This window comes from Crocuta crocuta, unplaced genomic scaffold, assembly GCF_008692635.1.
Source record: "Crocuta crocuta isolate KB4526 unplaced genomic scaffold, BGI_CrCroc_1.0 scaffold586, whole genome shotgun sequence".
Taxonomy (NCBI): Eukaryota; Metazoa; Chordata; class Mammalia; order Carnivora; family Hyaenidae; genus Crocuta; species Crocuta crocuta.
Genome location: NW_027532407.1, coordinates 578,889 through 598,497, shown reverse-complemented (window position 1 = coordinate 598,497; position 19,609 = coordinate 578,889). Strand labels below are relative to the sequence as shown.

At 38.1% G+C, this 19,609-nt stretch overlaps 1 protein-coding gene across 1 annotated transcript in view; it reads left to right on the top strand.

The window, feature by feature from the left end:
- ENOX1 (ecto-NOX disulfide-thiol exchanger 1) overlaps positions 1 to 19,609 on the top strand; it is a 418,486-nt gene that overhangs the window by 161,160 nt on the left and 237,717 nt on the right. The window contains 1 exon segment of the mRNA XM_077778774.1: positions 14,008 to 14,154. Coding sequence (XP_077634900.1) covers positions 14,067 to 14,154 — 88 coding nt within the window. The 5' untranslated portion in view covers positions 14,008 to 14,066.

The following is a 19,609-nucleotide window of genomic DNA, read 5'->3' as shown; positions in this document are numbered from 1 at the left end:
CTGTCAGCACAGAGCCCGACGCAGGTCTCAAACCCACGGACTGTGAGATCATGACCTGAACCAAAGTCGGATGCTTAACCGACTGAGCCACCCAGGCACCCCAAATTTTACATACATTTTAGAATTGGCTTGCCAGTTTCTAAAAATAATCAGCTTAGTGGGGTTGTCATTGGGAATATGTTGAATCTAAGCATCAACTTGGGAAGAATTGAATATCATCAATAGTGAGCCTTCCAATCCATAAGCATACAGACATTCTTTCCCCATTTACATAGGTCTTCTTTAATATTTCTCAGCAATATTTTGTAGTTTTAGTGTCAAATTCTTCTATGCCTATTTATTTCATATTATTAAAAATTTTATGTATTTTAATATTTTAGGTGAAATTTAATTTTTATCTCCTAAGTGCTTACTGTGAATATATAAAACTATAATTATAGTACTGTCCTGATACCAAAATCAAACAAATATAAGAAAACTACAGACTAATATTCTTTATCAAAATAAACATGAAAATCTTCAACATAGTACTAGCACATAAAATTTAAAAAACACAGACAGAGGATTATGCACCATGGCCAAGTGAGATTTATCTCAGGAATGCAAGGTTACTATAACATTCAAAAAGTAATCAATGTGGGAAACCATTTTAATGAAAAAAAAAAGGGCAAAAATGATATGATCACTTCAGTGGACATAGAGCATTTATACCTTTTGTGATACAAACATTCAACAAACTAGAAATATAAAGTTTTTCAGTCTGATAAAAGATACCTATGAAAAACTCACAGCTAACATACTTATTGGGGAAAAACTGAAAACGTTTCCCACTTAAGATGAGGAATAGGACACGGATATCTGCTCTTGTCACTTCTATTCAATAATATACTGGAGGCTTTAGCCAAGGCATTTAGGAAATTAGAAAAGAAATAAAGGATGTCTGGATTAGAAAGGGACAAATAACCTCTGTATACAAATGGCACAGTCTTATATAGAGAAAATCCTAAGGAATTCACACATACACAAAACTACTGGGCCTAATAAATTCGTTCAGAAAGGCTGCGGGATAGCTCAATATACAAAAACCAGTTATATTTATCTACAGCAGCAATGAGCAATCTAAAAATGAAATTAAGAAAACAGTTCCATTTAAAGTAGCATCAAAAAATGCTTTGGTATAATGTAACGAAAGAAGCATTAAGTTGTAGACAGTGAATGTTGAAAAGGATTGTCAAAAGAAATTAAAGATGACCTAAATAAATGAAGAGAGACAACATAATTGTTGAAGACGTATGTTCTTAACATGGCAAAACTCCCCAACTTTACCTACAGATTCAAAGCAATCCTATAAAAATCTCAGCTGGATTTTTAAAAGAAATTTATAAGATGATTCTAAACTTTCTGTGAAATACAAGAGATGCAGAGTAGACAAAACAATCTTGCCAAAGAATCATGTTGGAGGATTCACTCCAGATTTAGCAGCTTACTACCAAACTACAGTAACGAAGACTATGTGGTTCTGGCAGATGGATGGACAGATGGATCAATGGAATAGATTAAGAGTTCAGAAATAAACCCATACATCTATGGTCAATTGATTTACAGAAATGGTGCCAAGACAATTCAATGGGGGAATAGTAGTCTTTTCAACAAATAGCCCTGGGACAACTAGATTTTCACATTCAAAACAATGAACTTGGACCATTACTCACCACATATGCAAAAATTAACTCAAAATGAATCAAAGACTTAAATGTAAAAGCTGAAACTATAACAAATTTATAAGGAAATATAAGTATAAATCTTCATGACCTTGGATTAGGCAGTAGTTTCTTAGATACAACATCAGAAGCATGATAAACAAAAGGAAAAAATAGATAAATTTTTCTTCATCAAAATTTAAAACTTTTAAGGATGCTATAAAGAAAGGGAAAAGAAAACCTACGAGGTGGGAAAAAATACCTGCAAACTGTATGTATGGTAGAGGTCTAGTATCTAGAATATATAAAGAACTCTTACAACTCAACAAAAAACAAATAATTCAATTTAAAAATAGGGAAAATATCTGAATAGACATTTCTCCAAAAAAGATATACAAATGATCAATAAGTACATGAAAAGATGCTCAACATCATTAGTAATTAGGAAAACACGAATGAAAACTATAATAAAATACCACTTCACGCCCACTTAGGTTAGTATAATTAAAAAGGCAGATGATAAGTGTTGGTGAAGATGTGGAGATTTGGAACCCTTACTCATTTTGATGGAAATGTAAAATGCTGCAACCACTTGAGAAAAAGAGTTTGGAATTTCCTCAAAAAATTATTCATGGAGTTACCATTTGACCTTGTAATTTTACTCGTAGAGAGAATAACTTATAAGAGAACTGAAAATTACATGTTCACACAAAAACTTATATGCAAATGTTCATAGCAGTAATATTCCTAATAGCTGTGAGTATAGGAAACCCAAACAGCTAATGAATGGATATTCATGCAATGGAATACTATTCAGCCAACAAAGGGAATGAAATAGGGGTACCTGGGTGGCTCCGTCAGTTAACCATCCCACTTCGGCTCAGGTCATGATCTCATGGTTCTCAAGTTCGAGCCCCATGCGGGGCTATGTGCTGACAGCGAGCAGCCTGGAGCCTGCTTTGGATTCTGTCTCCCTCTGTCTCTGCCCCTCCCTTGCTCACACATCTCTCTTTCTTTCAAAAACAAACATTTAAAAAAAATTTTAGAGGGAATGAAATATAGATACATGCTGCAATGTGGATGAACTTTGTAAACAAAATGCCAAGGGGAAGAAGTCAGACACAAAAGACAACATATTATATAATTCCACTTATATGACATGTTCAGAATAGGTAATTTCATGGAGATAGGAAGGAGATTGGTGGTTATCAGGGACTTAGGGGAAAGAGGTGTGATAATGGTACAGGTTTTCTTTTTGGGTGATAAAAATATTCTGAAATTAGATAAGGATAACAGGTGTACAATCTTGTAAATATACCAGAAACCATTGAACTGTACACTTTAAAAGGGTAAAATACATGGTATGTGAATTATATCTCAATATAAGAATAAGACTGTGCCCTGTGATTTCATAAATTTACTTCCTAGTTATAATTCTTGTTTGGTAGGTTTCACTGAATTTTTTAATGTAAACTATGCACATCGGGACAGTTTTTGTTTGTTTCTAATTTTTATCCCCTATTTCTTTTCCTTCATGGTAGTGGTTTATGCCCCCTCTACAGTGTTGAATAGAAGTGGTGAGATGGGGCATCCTTGCCTTGCTCCTGATTTTATGAGGACTCTTTTGCTGTATTAAAAATTGAATAAGATTTTATCTGTATGATTTTCAGTGATGCTTTTTATCAGGTTGGAAGTTATTTTCCATTCCTGGTTGATTAGTGTTTTACCATTAATGGATGTTTAATTTTTTCAGAAGTTTATTATTTATCCGTTAAGTGCCTCATGTAGCTCTTCTCTTTTATTCTTGAATCTTTCACTTTATCGTATACCTGATAGCAGTGAAATAGACAATGAGGTACAGGATCCCCAGGAGGATGTTCAGGGCTAGGGCTCCATGTGGCAATTGACATTCCTTGACAACACCTAGGCAAGGGTTGGTGGGAATTACAGCCGTCCCATGTGCCCAGAAGAAATATGAAATGATTTGGTAAAAACAGAACTATTACAGTGATGATAATGAGAAAAAAACATGTTGTTATACTTATGTAGCACCATATCCTATATAATTCAAAAGTCCTTTTCATTGTCTATGCTTTGTATTACAATTCAGCATTTTTCAGTCACTATAAATGTTGGATAGGCTATTGCCCCTGATCTTCTATTTCTTATTCTTCATGCATTCCTGGCCTTTTCATCCAGTCCCAAAGTTTTCCATCTTCCTTATTGTGCTTCAGACCCTGAAATTCACTTCTACATCTTAGACAACTCTCTTCAAATCCAGAACCATATTCCAGGATGCCTTAGAAGCATGTCGACTTGGATATTTCACTTAAAATGCCCCAGACTCAGTTATTTCCTTTCCAAACCATTTCCTCTCTGTGTATTTTCTAATGCAGATAAAAGCACACTGTGCACCTCATTATTTAATCCACATTCATCTCTGACTTTGCTCTTTCACTTCTCACATTTAATCACTTCCATGCATTAATCTACTAAAATCTCTCTCAAATTGATTCCTGCTTCTGTATTTCTAGAGCTGTGGCGGGTTCTTCCCAGGTGGAGAATCAGAGCATCCTTCCAAACACCTATCCTTACCTCAGGGCTCAGCCCCTTTGGAGCTATCTCTCACTCATCTCAGGATAGCATTTCTAAAAATATAAATATAATTATGTTACTTTTATACATGGAACAATTTAATGACCTTCTCTTACAATATTTATTTTTAGGCTTTTTTTTTTCTATTATTTTAAAGTAATGGAAATCTGTTCTCAAAAAAAAGGTTCAGATACTAGAGTTGAACAAAAACGTAAATGAATGGTGAGAGCCAGATTTCTCCCTGTCGGGCATTTGCAAATAAGCAAGGAGGGAAGGCTGAAAAGAATGAACCCTTTAGTGCTGGACTAGAGTTGGACAGGTCAAATATGAACTCAAGTTTAGCCTAATGCATATACAGATGGACAGATATAGGAACAGTTGTAGCTATATGTGAATACCTGGGCTTGAATATATACATAAATTTCCTAGCTCCTTCTGCTGACAGGGCCTGGGGGCAATGCCACCCCAGTGGCAGCTAGCACACCAGTGCCCAAATACTGGTTTCTAAACATTATTCTCCAATAAAAGGAACTAGTAATATTGGGAGAAATGTCTGATTCTAGGGCTGAGGCAGCAAAAACGCAGTAGAAGCCTGGAGCACTTGGTATTCCCTAAAGCAAAAAGTGCTCATAAAACAAAAGAGTGGAGGCGTGTCAAAGGGATAGAAGAGCTGACCTAAAAAACTTCCCAATGGCCAAAGCTTGAACAATTTGAGCAACAAAATAGATAACATGCTATTGGATCACAGTTGAAAGTATAAAATGAATATATGAGTTCATCCTAATATAAATAAATGAACAAATAAATAATTGGAGAAGAAGGGACAAAGCTTCCTTATAAAATAATTCCACATAATATAGACATGTATAGCTCTCACCAGGAAGTCAAGTTTACTCTCACCCCTTCAGTGTGAGCTGGACTTAGTGACTGACTTCCAAATAAGAGAATATGTGAAGAAGAAAAACAGTAAATTTACAGAGGAGAATCCTGGTAAACACTAGTGACTAAGGTTAGCATCACAAGTGGCAAGTCTGGTTGATATTACATGCCTCCTGACATGACAGGATGAAAAATGTACCCCACCTTCCCAAAACCCATAACCCTAGTCTAGTCATGAGGAAAACAGTAGACAAAACCAAAGTGATAGACTTTCTCTAAAATACCTGGCTAATGTTTCTCAAGACTGTCAAGGTCACGAGTAACAAGGAGAAACTGAGAAACTATTACACATCAAAAGAGATAAAGAGACATGATGACCGAATGCAGTGTGGTGTCTTGGACTGGATGCTGGAACAGAGAAAGCACATTAGTGGAAAAACTGGTGAAATATGAATGAAGCCTGGAGTTTAGCTAACAGTGTACCAGTGTTGGTTTCTTGGTTATGATGGCATGCGCCATGGTAATATAAAATGTTAATATTAGGGGAAACTAGGTGAGACATTTATGGGAACGCTATACCATCTTTGTAACTTTTCTGTAAGTCTAAAAATATTTGAAATTTAAAAAGTTATTTAAAAAATTAAGAAGGCCTGGTATAAAACAGATACTAGCAGAGCAGAGCTTCTGTGGTTGAAGTAGAGTTGTAGAACCCAGAGTCCTGACTACTGGGCCTCCCTTTCCCTCCAAGCCCGCTCAGTCTGCCTCTCCTCCCCACCCCCAACTCTAAGGTTATCTGGCATGAGCTTTGCAAACAACCGCCTATAGAATTAAACCCGAACTCCTTGACATGTCTTCCAGTTTCCTTCGTATTGTCACCCTTGCCTGCCTTCATAGGCATCTTCATCATCGGTTGATCTCCTGCCTCCTGTATTTATCTCCTTGATATATTGTAAAGGCAATGTCTTTCCTTCAAGCAGACCATAACCTTCTTGTTGTTTCTGCCCATGCTGTTCTTTCAGCTTAGATTTTTCTCAAGTTTGTTGAACCTCAAAATCTCTCCATTCTATGCCTTCTATATCATCCTAGAGTTCAGCTCAAGAGTCTTCTCCCCTCCGAAGTCCATAAGGGGAGGAATGTGCACTGGCAGTATTTCTACAATAATACGTAGCCCCTCTTAGCTGTGGGTATGTATGCATCTTTCCTCCAGTGGTTAACAAGCTCCTTAAGGAGGCGTCATTCATCTCTTTCTGCCACATATCAAGAAGTGCCTAGGACATAGTAGTTATTCAGTACATATCAAACAAATGGGTGACTGAATGAACAGTAGCAAGATTATTAAAAGTTATGATATTTCCTTTTTTGTGGTATTTATATGCATTTGGACCTAGTTGTCATAAAGCTCCAAAGTCAACATTTTAGTAGGCAAGTTTGGTCCCAGTTTTTCAGCTTAAAACAGAAAGCATTGGGTTTTGAGGAGTAAGTAATAACAGCCTTAATTCAACCAGTATATTTATAAAACATATTGAAAGAGTTTGTATTTTACTCCTTTATTTTGGATTGTACTCCTTTAAATAACAAGAATTCTACATGGGGTGTACTTTACAGGAAATTAAATGGGTGTTATAATGTTGCTTTTTCAGTCTTCTGGCGTTTGAAGGAGTTGTCAGTAAAGCTAGCTGCGTCCATTCATCTTCATTAGCCATCTTAAAGTGATGCTTTTTTGATGCAGGTGGGCTAGCTATCCTCAGGCACTTTAATTTGCCAATTATTGTACCCACGGATAAGAACAGATAGTGATTAGTTTCACAGTTTGCTCACTGGGCAGCTTAATGTTCTTGTCACCTTACATTGAGTTTTAAATGTGCAAAACACAGAGAATGTCCAGTGCTTTTCTCAGACTTAGGGGTGGGAGGGTGGTCATACCTAGTAATTTCAATTGCTTCTGAACACAGAAATTAAAGGGCTTGGGTTGATTAATAAAAGAACAAGATAATATGGCAGAGATATATCAAGGAAGGGTGTGAGTGTGTACAAAGGCTTAGATGTATCCTTTTCTTCCTCAGAAGCACCGTTTGCTAGCTTATGAAATCTGAGTGCTAGTTGATGGCTTAGATTACTACTATTTAAGGAAAGAAAGAATGGTAGGATCTTATTTACAAAATAGCATTTAACCTTAATAATTTCCTCGTTTAAATATCTTAGACAACATAGGTTACCCAAAACACAGAATGAGATGCATCATTTTCTAACATAATGAATATTCACTGCCTTATACTTTGGACAATTTTACTCCAAGCTATGACTCACTAATGCCTTCGTTTAAAAATTGCCATAGAAAGTTCCCTTCAGAAAAATCCAAACCACCCGGCCAGTTTTGTCTGCTGTTCTTTTGCTTAATTGTCTGGGAGTGGAGTTGACTCGTTTATGGGAGCTAAATCCAGTGCCACTATTAGCAGAAAAGATTATTTAACAGTATAAGAAGGCAGGAGAAAATGTCAGGCACGTAGCATCCCAGACATAAACTTTATTTGCTACCCTCTTGAAGAATTTGTTTGCGTATAATGTTGTTCACACCACTGATAACAGAAAATGTATTTAATAACTACTCAGAATTAATATGCTGTAGTATGCATGGCTGCCTAATTTAATTTATCTCTGATTAAGCCTATTATGTTTGAGATCACTTTACAGAAGAGATTTTTTTTTTGCCAGCTGTAAGCTTATTTGAATTGTAATATAAGTTAATAATGTGTGAAATAACCAGTGGTGCCTACTTCTAAATGTTAATTTTGCCAACTGACTTCCTGAGATGATGCATACTCAGATCATTCATTGACATTTAGTTAATATCTTGCATGAAGACCAGATATTGGAATAAATAGGAAAATCAACTATTTTAGGGGGCAAAGACAAATGGACCAGTAGTGCTTTAGTTCTGAGATCCAGAGGAAAGGCCATTGCATTATAAAAGTAATTGAAAATCAATGATTGATAATCACATAACATGATAACTAATGCATAAATTTTGCTTGAGCTCTGTTCCAGCTGTATTCCTTCAATGTTAAATAGTCATTGGATTGTCTAGCATGGGAATCTCAAGAGTTCAGCCATGACTGCTGGAGTGTCTGCCTTGATGTCTGGGCAGTTAGGTCTCTTCAGTGGGCCCAGCATGAGAGAGGGAAGGGACTTCGCCACTGCTGTTCAGTGGCTTGTTCTACAAGCCTGTCTTTATGTCTGTCCTGAACCAGGTATTTCATCTGCCGGTCCAGTTCTCCTTTTCAGCATCATGGGTGGTCACCACCGAAAAAGTAATTGGATAATTATGACCCCTTGCTCCACAGCTGGACTCATCTTGAGCTATGTGCCTCCCTAGATATGGTTTGCATGGCACAGAATGTGAATTCTATGATTTGTATATATATTTGCATTATTTTATTTTTATTATATTTATATTTGCTTCTTACCCACCCCAAAAATGTCTTTCTCCCTACTTGGAATGCCTTTCTTGACCTTCTCACTGAAATTGCATCCAGTCCTCAAGGCCTTGTTTAAACCCTACCTGCCACTCTCCCAGCCATCTTGGGCCATAACCATTTCCTCTTTGATCTCCTCTTGAGGTTGGTGGCTCCATAAAGTTAGTCACCTGTCATGTGTCATACAGAGAACTTGAGTTTTAAATCTCTGTGGCCCCATAGTGCCAGAAACAGCTTCTTGTGGAAAAAAAATAATAGAAAAAAGAGAAAGTCAATAGATGGTGATTGTTGGTCAGAATGAAAACATAAGACAGAAATGTATATATCGTGAATAAATGTAAGGTCAGTTTGTGGGTTCCCATTTGTTTTAAATGTGAAATGGAAACTTGCATGTAATATTTAAAAAGTCAGAGCTCGTAAAGGAGATTTCTCTTTTCTTTGAATGACTCTTACTAGACCTCTAGTTTGAATCTCAGAATGCATGTAAAGCAGTGTTTTTTAGCCCAAGCCAATATTAGAATCAACTGGGGAAATTTAAATACATATTCTGATGATTGGGATTCACCTTCAGACCAAATCAGGGAATAACATCATTTTAAAAAGCTAACCAGATGATTCTAGTAAGAAACCAGAACTGAAAACCACTGGGGTACAGGAAACTTAAAGGTCATTAAATTCATTCATCCATCTGGTGTCTGATTGCTTTCTACAGCTGCTTGGCAATGAAAGAAGAAACATTCTAATGGGGGGATTAAAATTGCAATTTTTTGATGCAGGCATCCAGTGCCACATCCAGATCTCTCAAGCTACAAACCAGGGTGACCCAGTGTCAGGGTTTGTTGGAGACTGTCCCACTTTTAGCCCAGAAAGCCCTACCTGGTGAGAAACCCACCAATACTGGACAAACCAGGATCGTTGGCCAGCCTACCACCAACACACTCATTCCTTGGATTCCACAGTGTTGTTTCTTGATAAATTTATTTTTGAGAAGAAGGAAAAGCATGTTTTTAAGGCATAGTATTTAATGGAAGGAGAAATAATTAGAACACTTTAAAACCTTGGCAGCCTTGAGGGGAAAGAGACATTGCAACAGGTTGTGTTAGAATTCCTGCAATTAAGATGAAGGAGGGGGCTTTATTTCATGTAATTAATTAAAGAACATCAAAATATTCGTTCACTTTTATCTCTGCTATGTAGAGAAATTAAGAATGATTTTGTAATATAAGAAGGCATTAAATGAAAATCCCAAATCTGTAAATATAATCAACTTAGCTATAAGCTCCTTGAGTATAGTTATTTTTACAAGAAAGAAAACAAAGACTTATTGAAGGCTATGTGGAAAGTTACTGACCGAGCATCTGGCTCCTGGATAGTTTTCTGGTAGGTTCTTTGGCCTCTTTCCTGCTATATATCTTTTTATTCCCAGCAACATATAGCACAGCCTTTTCCTTTCAGAAAAAAGTAAATGTTGGTAGGTTGATAGAAAAAGTGAAAGCATTTTAGAAGTAAATAATTTTGGCAGTTTGTTTTAGGAATTGTAGCATTAAGAAGTTTTCACCATGAGTGCCCATTTGGGTTGGTCCCGCAGCCTAAAGATTAACTTATCCCATAGTTATTTTTCACTCAGGTCATGTTGATCACTGAACAGCCAGTCCGATCACTACCCTGTTGATTCATTTCATTCACTGGTTGCCAAAATTGCCAGATGTGTCCCAGGAATCTGACTGTCTTCATGACCAAATCAAATCCAATGAACTGGCAGAAGTTGAGTCAGTGTGCTGTTGGCCAGAGATGTTGATGGTACCGTGCAGATGAGATGTTCATCAAACTTAAAAATGTTTAGTTTCTCCCACTCTAAAAGTTATATGCTGCCTGCTGCAGAAGAAACCATCCACAAATAAAGCTTTTGACACATGATGTTCTCCTTTTTCCCCCTTAACTAGAATGTTTAGCTGAGTTCATAAAACTCAGAGAAACATTATAGAATGGGAAGTTGCAGGTCAGCTGCTCACCCTTCTCAAAGTATTTTAAGTAGTACCTGAAAAAAAATAGGGATGATCTGTAGGCAAATAAGCTTGTAATACTCCAGGTAAAACAAAACCAGACTGGTACTTTGGATGGGGGAGGACGAGACAAACACATATTCCAAAACTATCTAACTATAGAACTCTTTATCATCAATATTTGGAAGAACTCCATCCAACCTCCCAATTTCCCAGTTAAATAAACTGTGTCACAAAAAGGTTAAGAAACTGATCCAGATTCAAGTATTTCCTTTAATTGTTTTCCAGGCCACCTGTTTCCCACTGCCATCACCCTCCATGTTTATATTGCTTTCCCTAATTGCCTTTAAGAACTTATCCCCATCAATGCTCGGTAACTCACAGGTTGCTTCCAATGGACCAGCTTACCAGTGATGTGATGCCTAAGAATGGAAGTGAAAACTATTCACTTAGAAAAGATGTACTTCTAGAGAGCTAAAGGTTCTCCTTATGCTCTGATTTTAATAGCTTTTATTTATTGGGCACCTCCAATATGTCAGGTTCTTTTTATGCATTATATGATTTAACCCTCATAAAACCCTGCAAAATAGATAATACTGTATCTGTTTTCCTATTGGGCAGATTATTATCTTTCTGAAGGTCGTACATTCAGCAAATGGAAGAGTTAGGATTTAAAACAAGGTCAGCCTGACCACAAAGTCTTCCATCTTATCAAGCTCAAAGATACGATCACAGCTGCACTAGAAGCATTGTTGTTGAAAACAGTTATTTTTTTAAAAAAGTTATTGGCCCATAAATGAGTATGGCATAGTATACAGAGAATTACATCATTTCAGGTAGACAAATTTGTAAGAAATGTACACAGAAAAATAATATACTAAAAGGATAACCAGCAAACTGACTTAAATTTATTTTGGGAATGAGATAAGAAATATGTACAATATACATTAGTACATACATATATGCATACATTCTTCAACCAAAACCAGATACTGTTCAGGGCAAAAAGAAGACAAGAACAGAATCTGAAGATAATCTGGGTATATAATTGTGAGAATCTCTTATGTGGACTGTTTTTTCTGGATAATGGTGGTTTCTATATGAATTTTGCGTACATGCTGTTGAATGAACAAATGAATGATAAGTAAATGGAGTTTCACAGTAAACATTTAGTGATTTAATCAGTTGACTGCCTTCCTAGTGAGTGATCATTGTTTAGAGTTATCTTAAAGTTAGATGATTTGTCTGCAATCTCTTTTCTTACTTAATAAGCTTAGCTTTTCTTAAAATAGTTATTTGGGCCAGTCATCTTGCTATTTTTTAAGTCCTTTTCTTGATGTCTGTTTCTTTTATTTTCTTCCCCACTCTATCCACCCATCTCTTCCTCCTCACTTCTCTTCCTTCCTTCTTACATTTCTTCCTGCGTACTAAAAAATTGATGTGATATCTACCTCAAATTGATTATTGGTCCAAACATCTGCAGCCAAGATAACAATGAGACACTATAAACATAAATTTGTAGAGGGGTTCAACTCACCTTGCATGACACTCCCTTGAAAATAATATAGAATTAAATTATTTTGGCGACATCCTCCCTGAAAATAGTTGGCTGGTAGCTAGTAGTTGATTCTGGGTAAACCTAAAATTCTCTGGAAAAACATATTAGACTTGAGTATATAATAAGTATGTAAAACCCAAGAAAAATGAATAAGACTGAAAACTTGTGTTCTGTCAGATTGAACACATGCATTCATATCTTTTTATTCCATAAATCTCCCTAAAATCAAAAATGCTACAAAAAGATAAGCAGAGAATGAGAGCAAAAGAGACCAAACCAAGGAGGAGGTGATGCTAATTAAGAGATGTCACCAGATATTGCGGAGATGGCACACTGATGGAGGAGGGGGCTGAGACATACTGGGAGAAGCCTGCAGATTCATTCCGCAGGCCCCTGGAGAGGCTTGGAAGGGTATGAAGGTGAGACAAAAGGGGCTTGGTCACAGGAGTTATAGAATAGTTAGCAGTCATTGGTGGAAGGTGGTATAGAGAGTTGTGAGATGGTGTTCCTCCCCCTGCATCACACTGTCACGACAGTTCTCCATCCATGCTGGGGGCTTGAAGCGTAGTCTCACTGATCTCAGAGATCAGTCTTAGGGAAGCTGGACCCAGGACAGAGAGGTGAAGCTGGGGGCATTAAATGAAACTCCACAGACAGCAGGTTAGACTCTCCTGGACTAAGCACAGCTTCAGGGCGCCCAGAGCCAGGGACAGGCTCGTCAGGCACGAGTTTGAAGGATCCTGATGTAGAGAAACTGAACAACTCCGAGAAATGATCTGACTGGCATTTGGAGTCCTCATCAAAATGGCTGGATTCCCCACTGGCTACCTCACAAGGATGCCTGCCAGATAATAAAAATGCCCTGCCCCGACTTGAAGCTTCTGGTCAGTCTTTTAGGGACTCACGGTTCCTAGGTATGTGTGTATGTGCATACATGTGTGTGTGTGTGCCTTAAATATAAATAATCATCAGATATCTGGGTATAGCTCCCAACATAAAATATATAATAAAATATAGAGATCAAAACAGAGAAATTGGGAGGGGGCACTCAATGAAAATATAGATAACTCCGAAGTAGAAGAAAAACTTCTAAAAACCTAAGTATCTTTAGAAAGATGAGAGGACAGTATTACATCCATGAAATAAAAAGTGCATTCTATAAAAAAGAAAAAAGGAACAGTCCAAAAATAAGGGGTCCTAGAAATTAAACTTAGCAAAAAATATAAATAAACAAATAAATAAAAACAAAGTGAAGCAAACTTTCTAGGAAGTAGCTTAACAGACATCAAAGGTCAATAGGGAAAGAGGGAAAAGAAGATAGGAAATGTGGATCCGTCCATGAGGTTTAGCATTTTACCATGGGAGTTCCAGAAGGAGAAAACGGGGGGAAAAAATGGTGAGTAGTCAAGTATTTAAAAATAATGTAAGAAAAAATTTCAAATGGCACAATGGGAATTTCCAGATTTAAAGGGTCCATAGCAATGACTAGGAAAAAATCCTCACTGAGATTCTTTAGTATGAGATTTTAGAACACCGGGGATTACAAAGAAGATTCCAAAACCTTCCAGAGAAATAAGAGAGGTCATATAGAACAGATCAAGAATGCCAATGGCACCAGGCCCCTCAAGCGCAACACTGGAAGCTAGAAGACAATTCAGCCTTCAGAATTCTGAGGGAAATGACTTTTTACTTAGCATTCAATTACAAGCTTAACTAGCAAGCGCCAGAGTAGAATTAAGACATTTTCAGACACTCAAGGAAGGTCTCAACGAATTTACCTCCCGTGTACCTTTTCTCAGGAAGCTACTAGAGAATGTGCTCTACAAAAATGAGGATGTAAATCAAGAAAGAGGAAACCATGGGATCCAGGAAACGGGGGACCCAACACAGGCGAGAGGCGCAGGGATTTCGCAAGATGGTGTTAAAAAGAAGCCCCAGGACAACAGGTGGGCAGCTGGCCTGGGAAACCGCTAGACCAGACAGACTTGATGGGCGGCTCCTCGAGGGAAGAATAGATGTGACAGATTAACTAATGACTTTGATCATGGAAAAACAAAAACAAAAACAAAAAATGGTTTAATAGGCTTTTAAAGTTCCTTTGAAAAGTCCAGGAGCAGTAATAGATACACACACACACACACACACACACACACACACCCCAAAGAAAAAAAGGCCGCCAGGAAAAATGAAATTTAGAATAAGATAGGAAGAGTATTCTTACACGTGTAGTAAACAATTATTATATAGTCCTAACAATGTAAACTTTATAAACACATTTTGTAATTCTGTAAACAGAATTTTGATTTAACCCCAAATTGCTACTTTAACATATGGAGGGATTGGGGAGGGGGAGCTTGTCAAGAGGTGGTGATGGGATAAGGGTGATACAGTTTTCTCATCTCTTAAATGACAATCTAAGAAATATCCGTATGTGCACATTACTTAAATATATGAAATTAAACATCAGATTGCAAGTTGAAGATAGTTTTCTCTCTCATGACAGGATTCAACATCATTGTGGGAAGGGATGGGTTAGTTACCGGTCAGCCTCTCTCCTTTGGACAAGCCCACAGATTTATCAGACTGAGCATAGCTAACTGGGTGAGGCAAAAGCCTTAACCTGCATAGTAAGCTCACTCTGACAAACAACTATCTTTCATAAGAAAGGCAAACAAAAACATGGTCTCCTCTGCGGAGCGGGAAGGAGTGGTGGGGACAGGTGACCTAAGGGATTTCTGTTTTCAGTCATATGCCTTATAGTACAATAATAGTCCTGTTTGTTTTTTTAGACTATAGGCATACATTATTTTCATAGGTGTTGAGTTGATTTTTAAAAATTACTAGAATCAGAAATAGAGGTTGTAAAACCCCAGTGTACAATCTCCCTCCACCTATTAAAAAAGCAAAAACAGAAACAGAAGAAGTTGATGATGCTTTTGGGGGGATGTCTTTCAGAACTAATTTACTGATCCCACACCCACTAGCAAAGTAGGGGCTTTAGGACCCTGTGCAGTCTCATTCCAACTAGCATTGCCTGTCATCCACAACCGTGCCCCCCACTCTGCCTTTAAGCTCTACAGAGCCACTGCCTGGTACCTTTACAGCATCTGTATTTCTCCACACTTGGACCTTTGCTCACCTTCCACCTACACATATTCACACACACACTCACCCATTCCCAAAGTTCCCTTGTTCCACTTTATGCCTACCTGTTCTGCGTGCTCCGATGTCTCTCCGAGGGGCCTCTGAGGGGCTTTGGATCATGGCATTCTCCTCTTTGTTTTAATTCTTGTCATATTGTCTTTGGCACCACTTACCACAGTCATGGGTTTGTTTTGTTTTGTTTTACTTGTCCTGTCTTTGTTAAAAGGCTAGAAGGTGACAAGGGCAGGAGCCATATTGCACTGATATTTATTCCTCCTACAGAGCTTGGCAGAGTACTGACATAATCCAGGTACTGCCTCAGATAATAATTAAATGAATAAATTAATCTTTCATTAAATGTGAAATCTGTTCAGTCATATGGCTCAGAGTTAAACATCTGCATCTACATAAATAAATACTACTGGAAGGTAGGGATTTTGTTTGTTTTTGTTTTAAGAAAGCTTATGAGCTTTCACCTAAGGGAGAAGATGTGTTCAGAGCCCAGGGGATTAACTGCTCCCTGAAATTTTTGCTGATGCTTCCTTTGTGGGAGATGTATAAAACTTGTCACCTGGAGGGTGTTCTTTTTTGACTCTACAAGGATTACAGGTAGCTTAGCATTGAGGAAAACTGCAAGCAAGGTGTCATGTTGACCCCCCACTAGAGGAGATTCTAGACATTGCCCTGTGCCTGGTGGACAGTAGCATAGGCTAAGATGTGACAGGAAAAGGGAGACCCTCTCATGAGGCCGAACTGCTAATATTAACAAGGCAGTCTGGAAATACTNCATCCGCAGGCTTTTCATACCTAATGTAAGTCCCTTTCTACTTCCTCAGGCTTTATACCACATTCCCCACATCTTAACAAATGACATAACAGGATTAATCAGAAACATTCCTATATGCAAACAGTGGAATACTGTGGAGTCATTAAAGAGAATAAGGTAGACCTGTCCAGTTCTGATGTGGTGAGGTCTTTAACATACGCTGCTGAAAGGGAAAAGTCAGTGTGGAATAGGATGATCTCCTTCATGTCTTTACTGCACAGATACCATCTTTTCAATGAGGTCTTCTTTAACCACTGCATTTATGAGTGTAAGCACCCCTGCTCCCCCTTTTTCTCATTAGCATTTATCCCTATTTGACACACCATATATTTTCCTTGTTTGTTCATGGTCTATATTCCCTACTGGAGTATAAGGTACATGAGGGCTTTTGTGTGTTTTATCTACTGCTCTTCCCCCCAGGGCCTTAAAATAACTGTATGAATGAATTTGTATGAAAAAGTTTATTATTTATATAGAATGTTACTATTTGTACAGATTTTCTAGAAGGCTACACAAACTTAACAGTAGTTTTGTCTGAGCCATAGAACTACGGGCACATGGGAAGAAGACAAACTTGTGTTGCATATATCTTACCATGTACGTGCATCACTTCTTAAAAACCCCAGTTTAATGGAAACATTTAAAAAGTGTTTCTCAAATAGCTATTATAAACTATAAGTTATTTAGTTATTTATATCTGGTCCTGAGATAATGAACACCATTTACAATTTCCCTTTTTTTCAGAAGTCAAGTTGTAAATGCCCTGTGATTCAAGTCCATGGACTTTATATATATATTTTTTTATGTTTATTTATTTTTGAGAGAGAGAGAGACAGGGTGTGAACAGGGGAGGGGCAGAAAGAGAGGGAGACACAGAATCTGAAGCAGGTTCCAGGCTCTGAGCTGTCGGCACAGAACCCGACGTGGGGCCCAAACCCACAGACTGTGAGATCATGACCTTAGCTGAAGTTGGATGCTGAGCCAACTGAGCCACCCAGGTGCTCCTATACTTTATGAAGCCTTTCCCAGCAGAGACTTTTTATTTTTCATCAAAGTAGTACCATTTGTACTTGTGTCGGGACCAAAAAAAAAAAGTTTTTAGGTCAGATGCACTCACATCTTCGTACTTTTAGCAGTGTGACCCAAGGCAGGTTACTGAACCACCCGGAGCCTCAGTTCTGTTACTTATAAAACTGGGATAATTTTTCCTGTGAGCCTAAAATGTCGTCCAAATGAATCAAGGTAAAGTCTGAATATTCAGTGCCTAGAAGTATCTGGTTCACAGCAGGGTTCGGTAACTGTTAAGTCTTTCCCTTTTCTCTGCAGAAGGTGACCTAGAGGGAGGACTTTTAGCAAAATTCTTACCCCTGACTTCTCAAAGTGTGGTCCCAGCAGCACTTTGCATTAGAAATGCAAAGTCTCAAACCCAACCTGATCTAATGAATCAGAATGTAGCTTAACAAAATACTCTGGTGATTGTTATGCACAGTAGAGTCTGAGAAGCTCTATTTCTACGCTTGTTATAGCAGTGTTTCAGACAGGGTTGCATTAATCATGTTTTTTGTTTTCTGTATTTTATGATACTTTGACATTTTCAGGGTCTTGGAGTTCCTAGGGGAGGCACTGTCCTTGCAGGGTTAGCTAATTCCTGCAGATATCAAACAACGGGCCTAGGAACACCCTTTTGATATGCAGATCAAGCAATCCTCAGTCCGCGCTCCCACCAGCCTCCTTTTACCAGGCTCTCAAGTCCTGAACGTTATCTCCCTCCCTAAATCACCCCAGGGCCAGGTACTGGACAATTAGGAACCAACCCTAAACAGCAGAACCCACTGACAGGACTCAAACTAGCCAAACCTAAACCTCTTTCCTGGCCTGGCTTTGCCTTTCCTGCAGAAACCACAGAAAAAGTTTGTTTCCTCTTTCCCCCACGTATTGCCTCTGACCAACAATCCCCTTATTTCAACCGACCCTGGTGCCTCCGCAAGTGGCCCCGCCTGGTCTGTCTCGGCCAGGTATGCCCCCTCCTCCGCTGGCAAGCATCTCCTAAAATGCTGGCCTCCCCATTCCTGAAGAAAACCAAAATCCAAAATTTTAAAACAAGCCTGCCATTTTTAAACATGGTTTCTAGTTTTCATGCCACCGGCCACCATTCCCCCTTCACCTCGCCAATTGGAGTGTGAGGCTGCCCAGCGGAACCAGAAGTCCTGGTGGGACATGACTAACACGCTGACGCCACCTCATCAGCCTGAACCTACTTTTAAATAAAGATGATCAAGGATAACCACGAACAAAGTTGTAAACCTGCTTAAGGTAGTATAACTACGTTGAATGCCAATACTCCTTAAGCTCAAGCTTTGAACACTTCAGAAACTGCCATTACAAATGATTAAGACCTCCCAGATGATGGAACCGTTTGAATTGAAACACACAAACTTATTTACAGAATGTCAGGGAAACAAATGAAAACCTGCCATCCACATCCATTCATTTTCCCCTGTGGCATCGAACTATGGTATATGTGTTCTAGGTGGAAATAACTCCTACCGGGGAGTGGCTGTTATGACCCCCAGCCTCTTCCCTTCCCATGTTTGCATTTGCTTCTTATCTCTTCTATTTTGAAAAGAATCTTGATATATGGACGTGAGCTAACTGAAACTGACGTTAATAAAAGCAAATATTAAAAGAACATAAAAGGGACTCTTGTGCCTATGACTCAAAGAAAAAAAATGAGTATTTATTTCAGAAATATCCCACATTTGTTAGATAAGATGATGAGAACAGAAGATGGCAATTTTATGGTAACTTTTCCCTTATAAAAGTTTTAGTACGGTGTAATTAAGAAATTGGAATTTGATTAGCAGCATTTAATTAGAAAGATTAGACGAGGAAATTTTCCATTGTCTTATGACTGTCAGTTTTTTTCCATAAGACCTAAATCCTTCTCACCACAGACACACAAAGGTAACTATGTGAGTTGATGGATGTGTTAACTAACTTTATTGTGGTAACTATTTTACTATGTATATAATATATAGTACATATATAATATATATAACATGCAAGAATATGTTCAATATATACCATTTTTTTTCTGCCAGTTCCACCTCAATAAAACTGGAAAGAAATAAACCTTTGGTTATGACCATAAAAAGAAGCTTTGGCTGCGGATATCAGAACTTTGCTCCCCATCACCGGCCCTATCAAATTCAGTATTGCTGCCCAGGCAGTGCCTAAAATTTGACTCGCAGCCCGCAGCCTGCATGACTGACAGCATCCCCTGAACCCACAGCCTTGTTTCTCAGTAGGTATTTTGTTTGATTGCTCCTTGACCCTTTTCCAAGAAACCTAATTTGCCCAAGGGAGTCTCACACAGGAAAAGAGTGTTTGCATCTGCTTAGGGAAATGTGCCTGACATAATGGCTTATTTA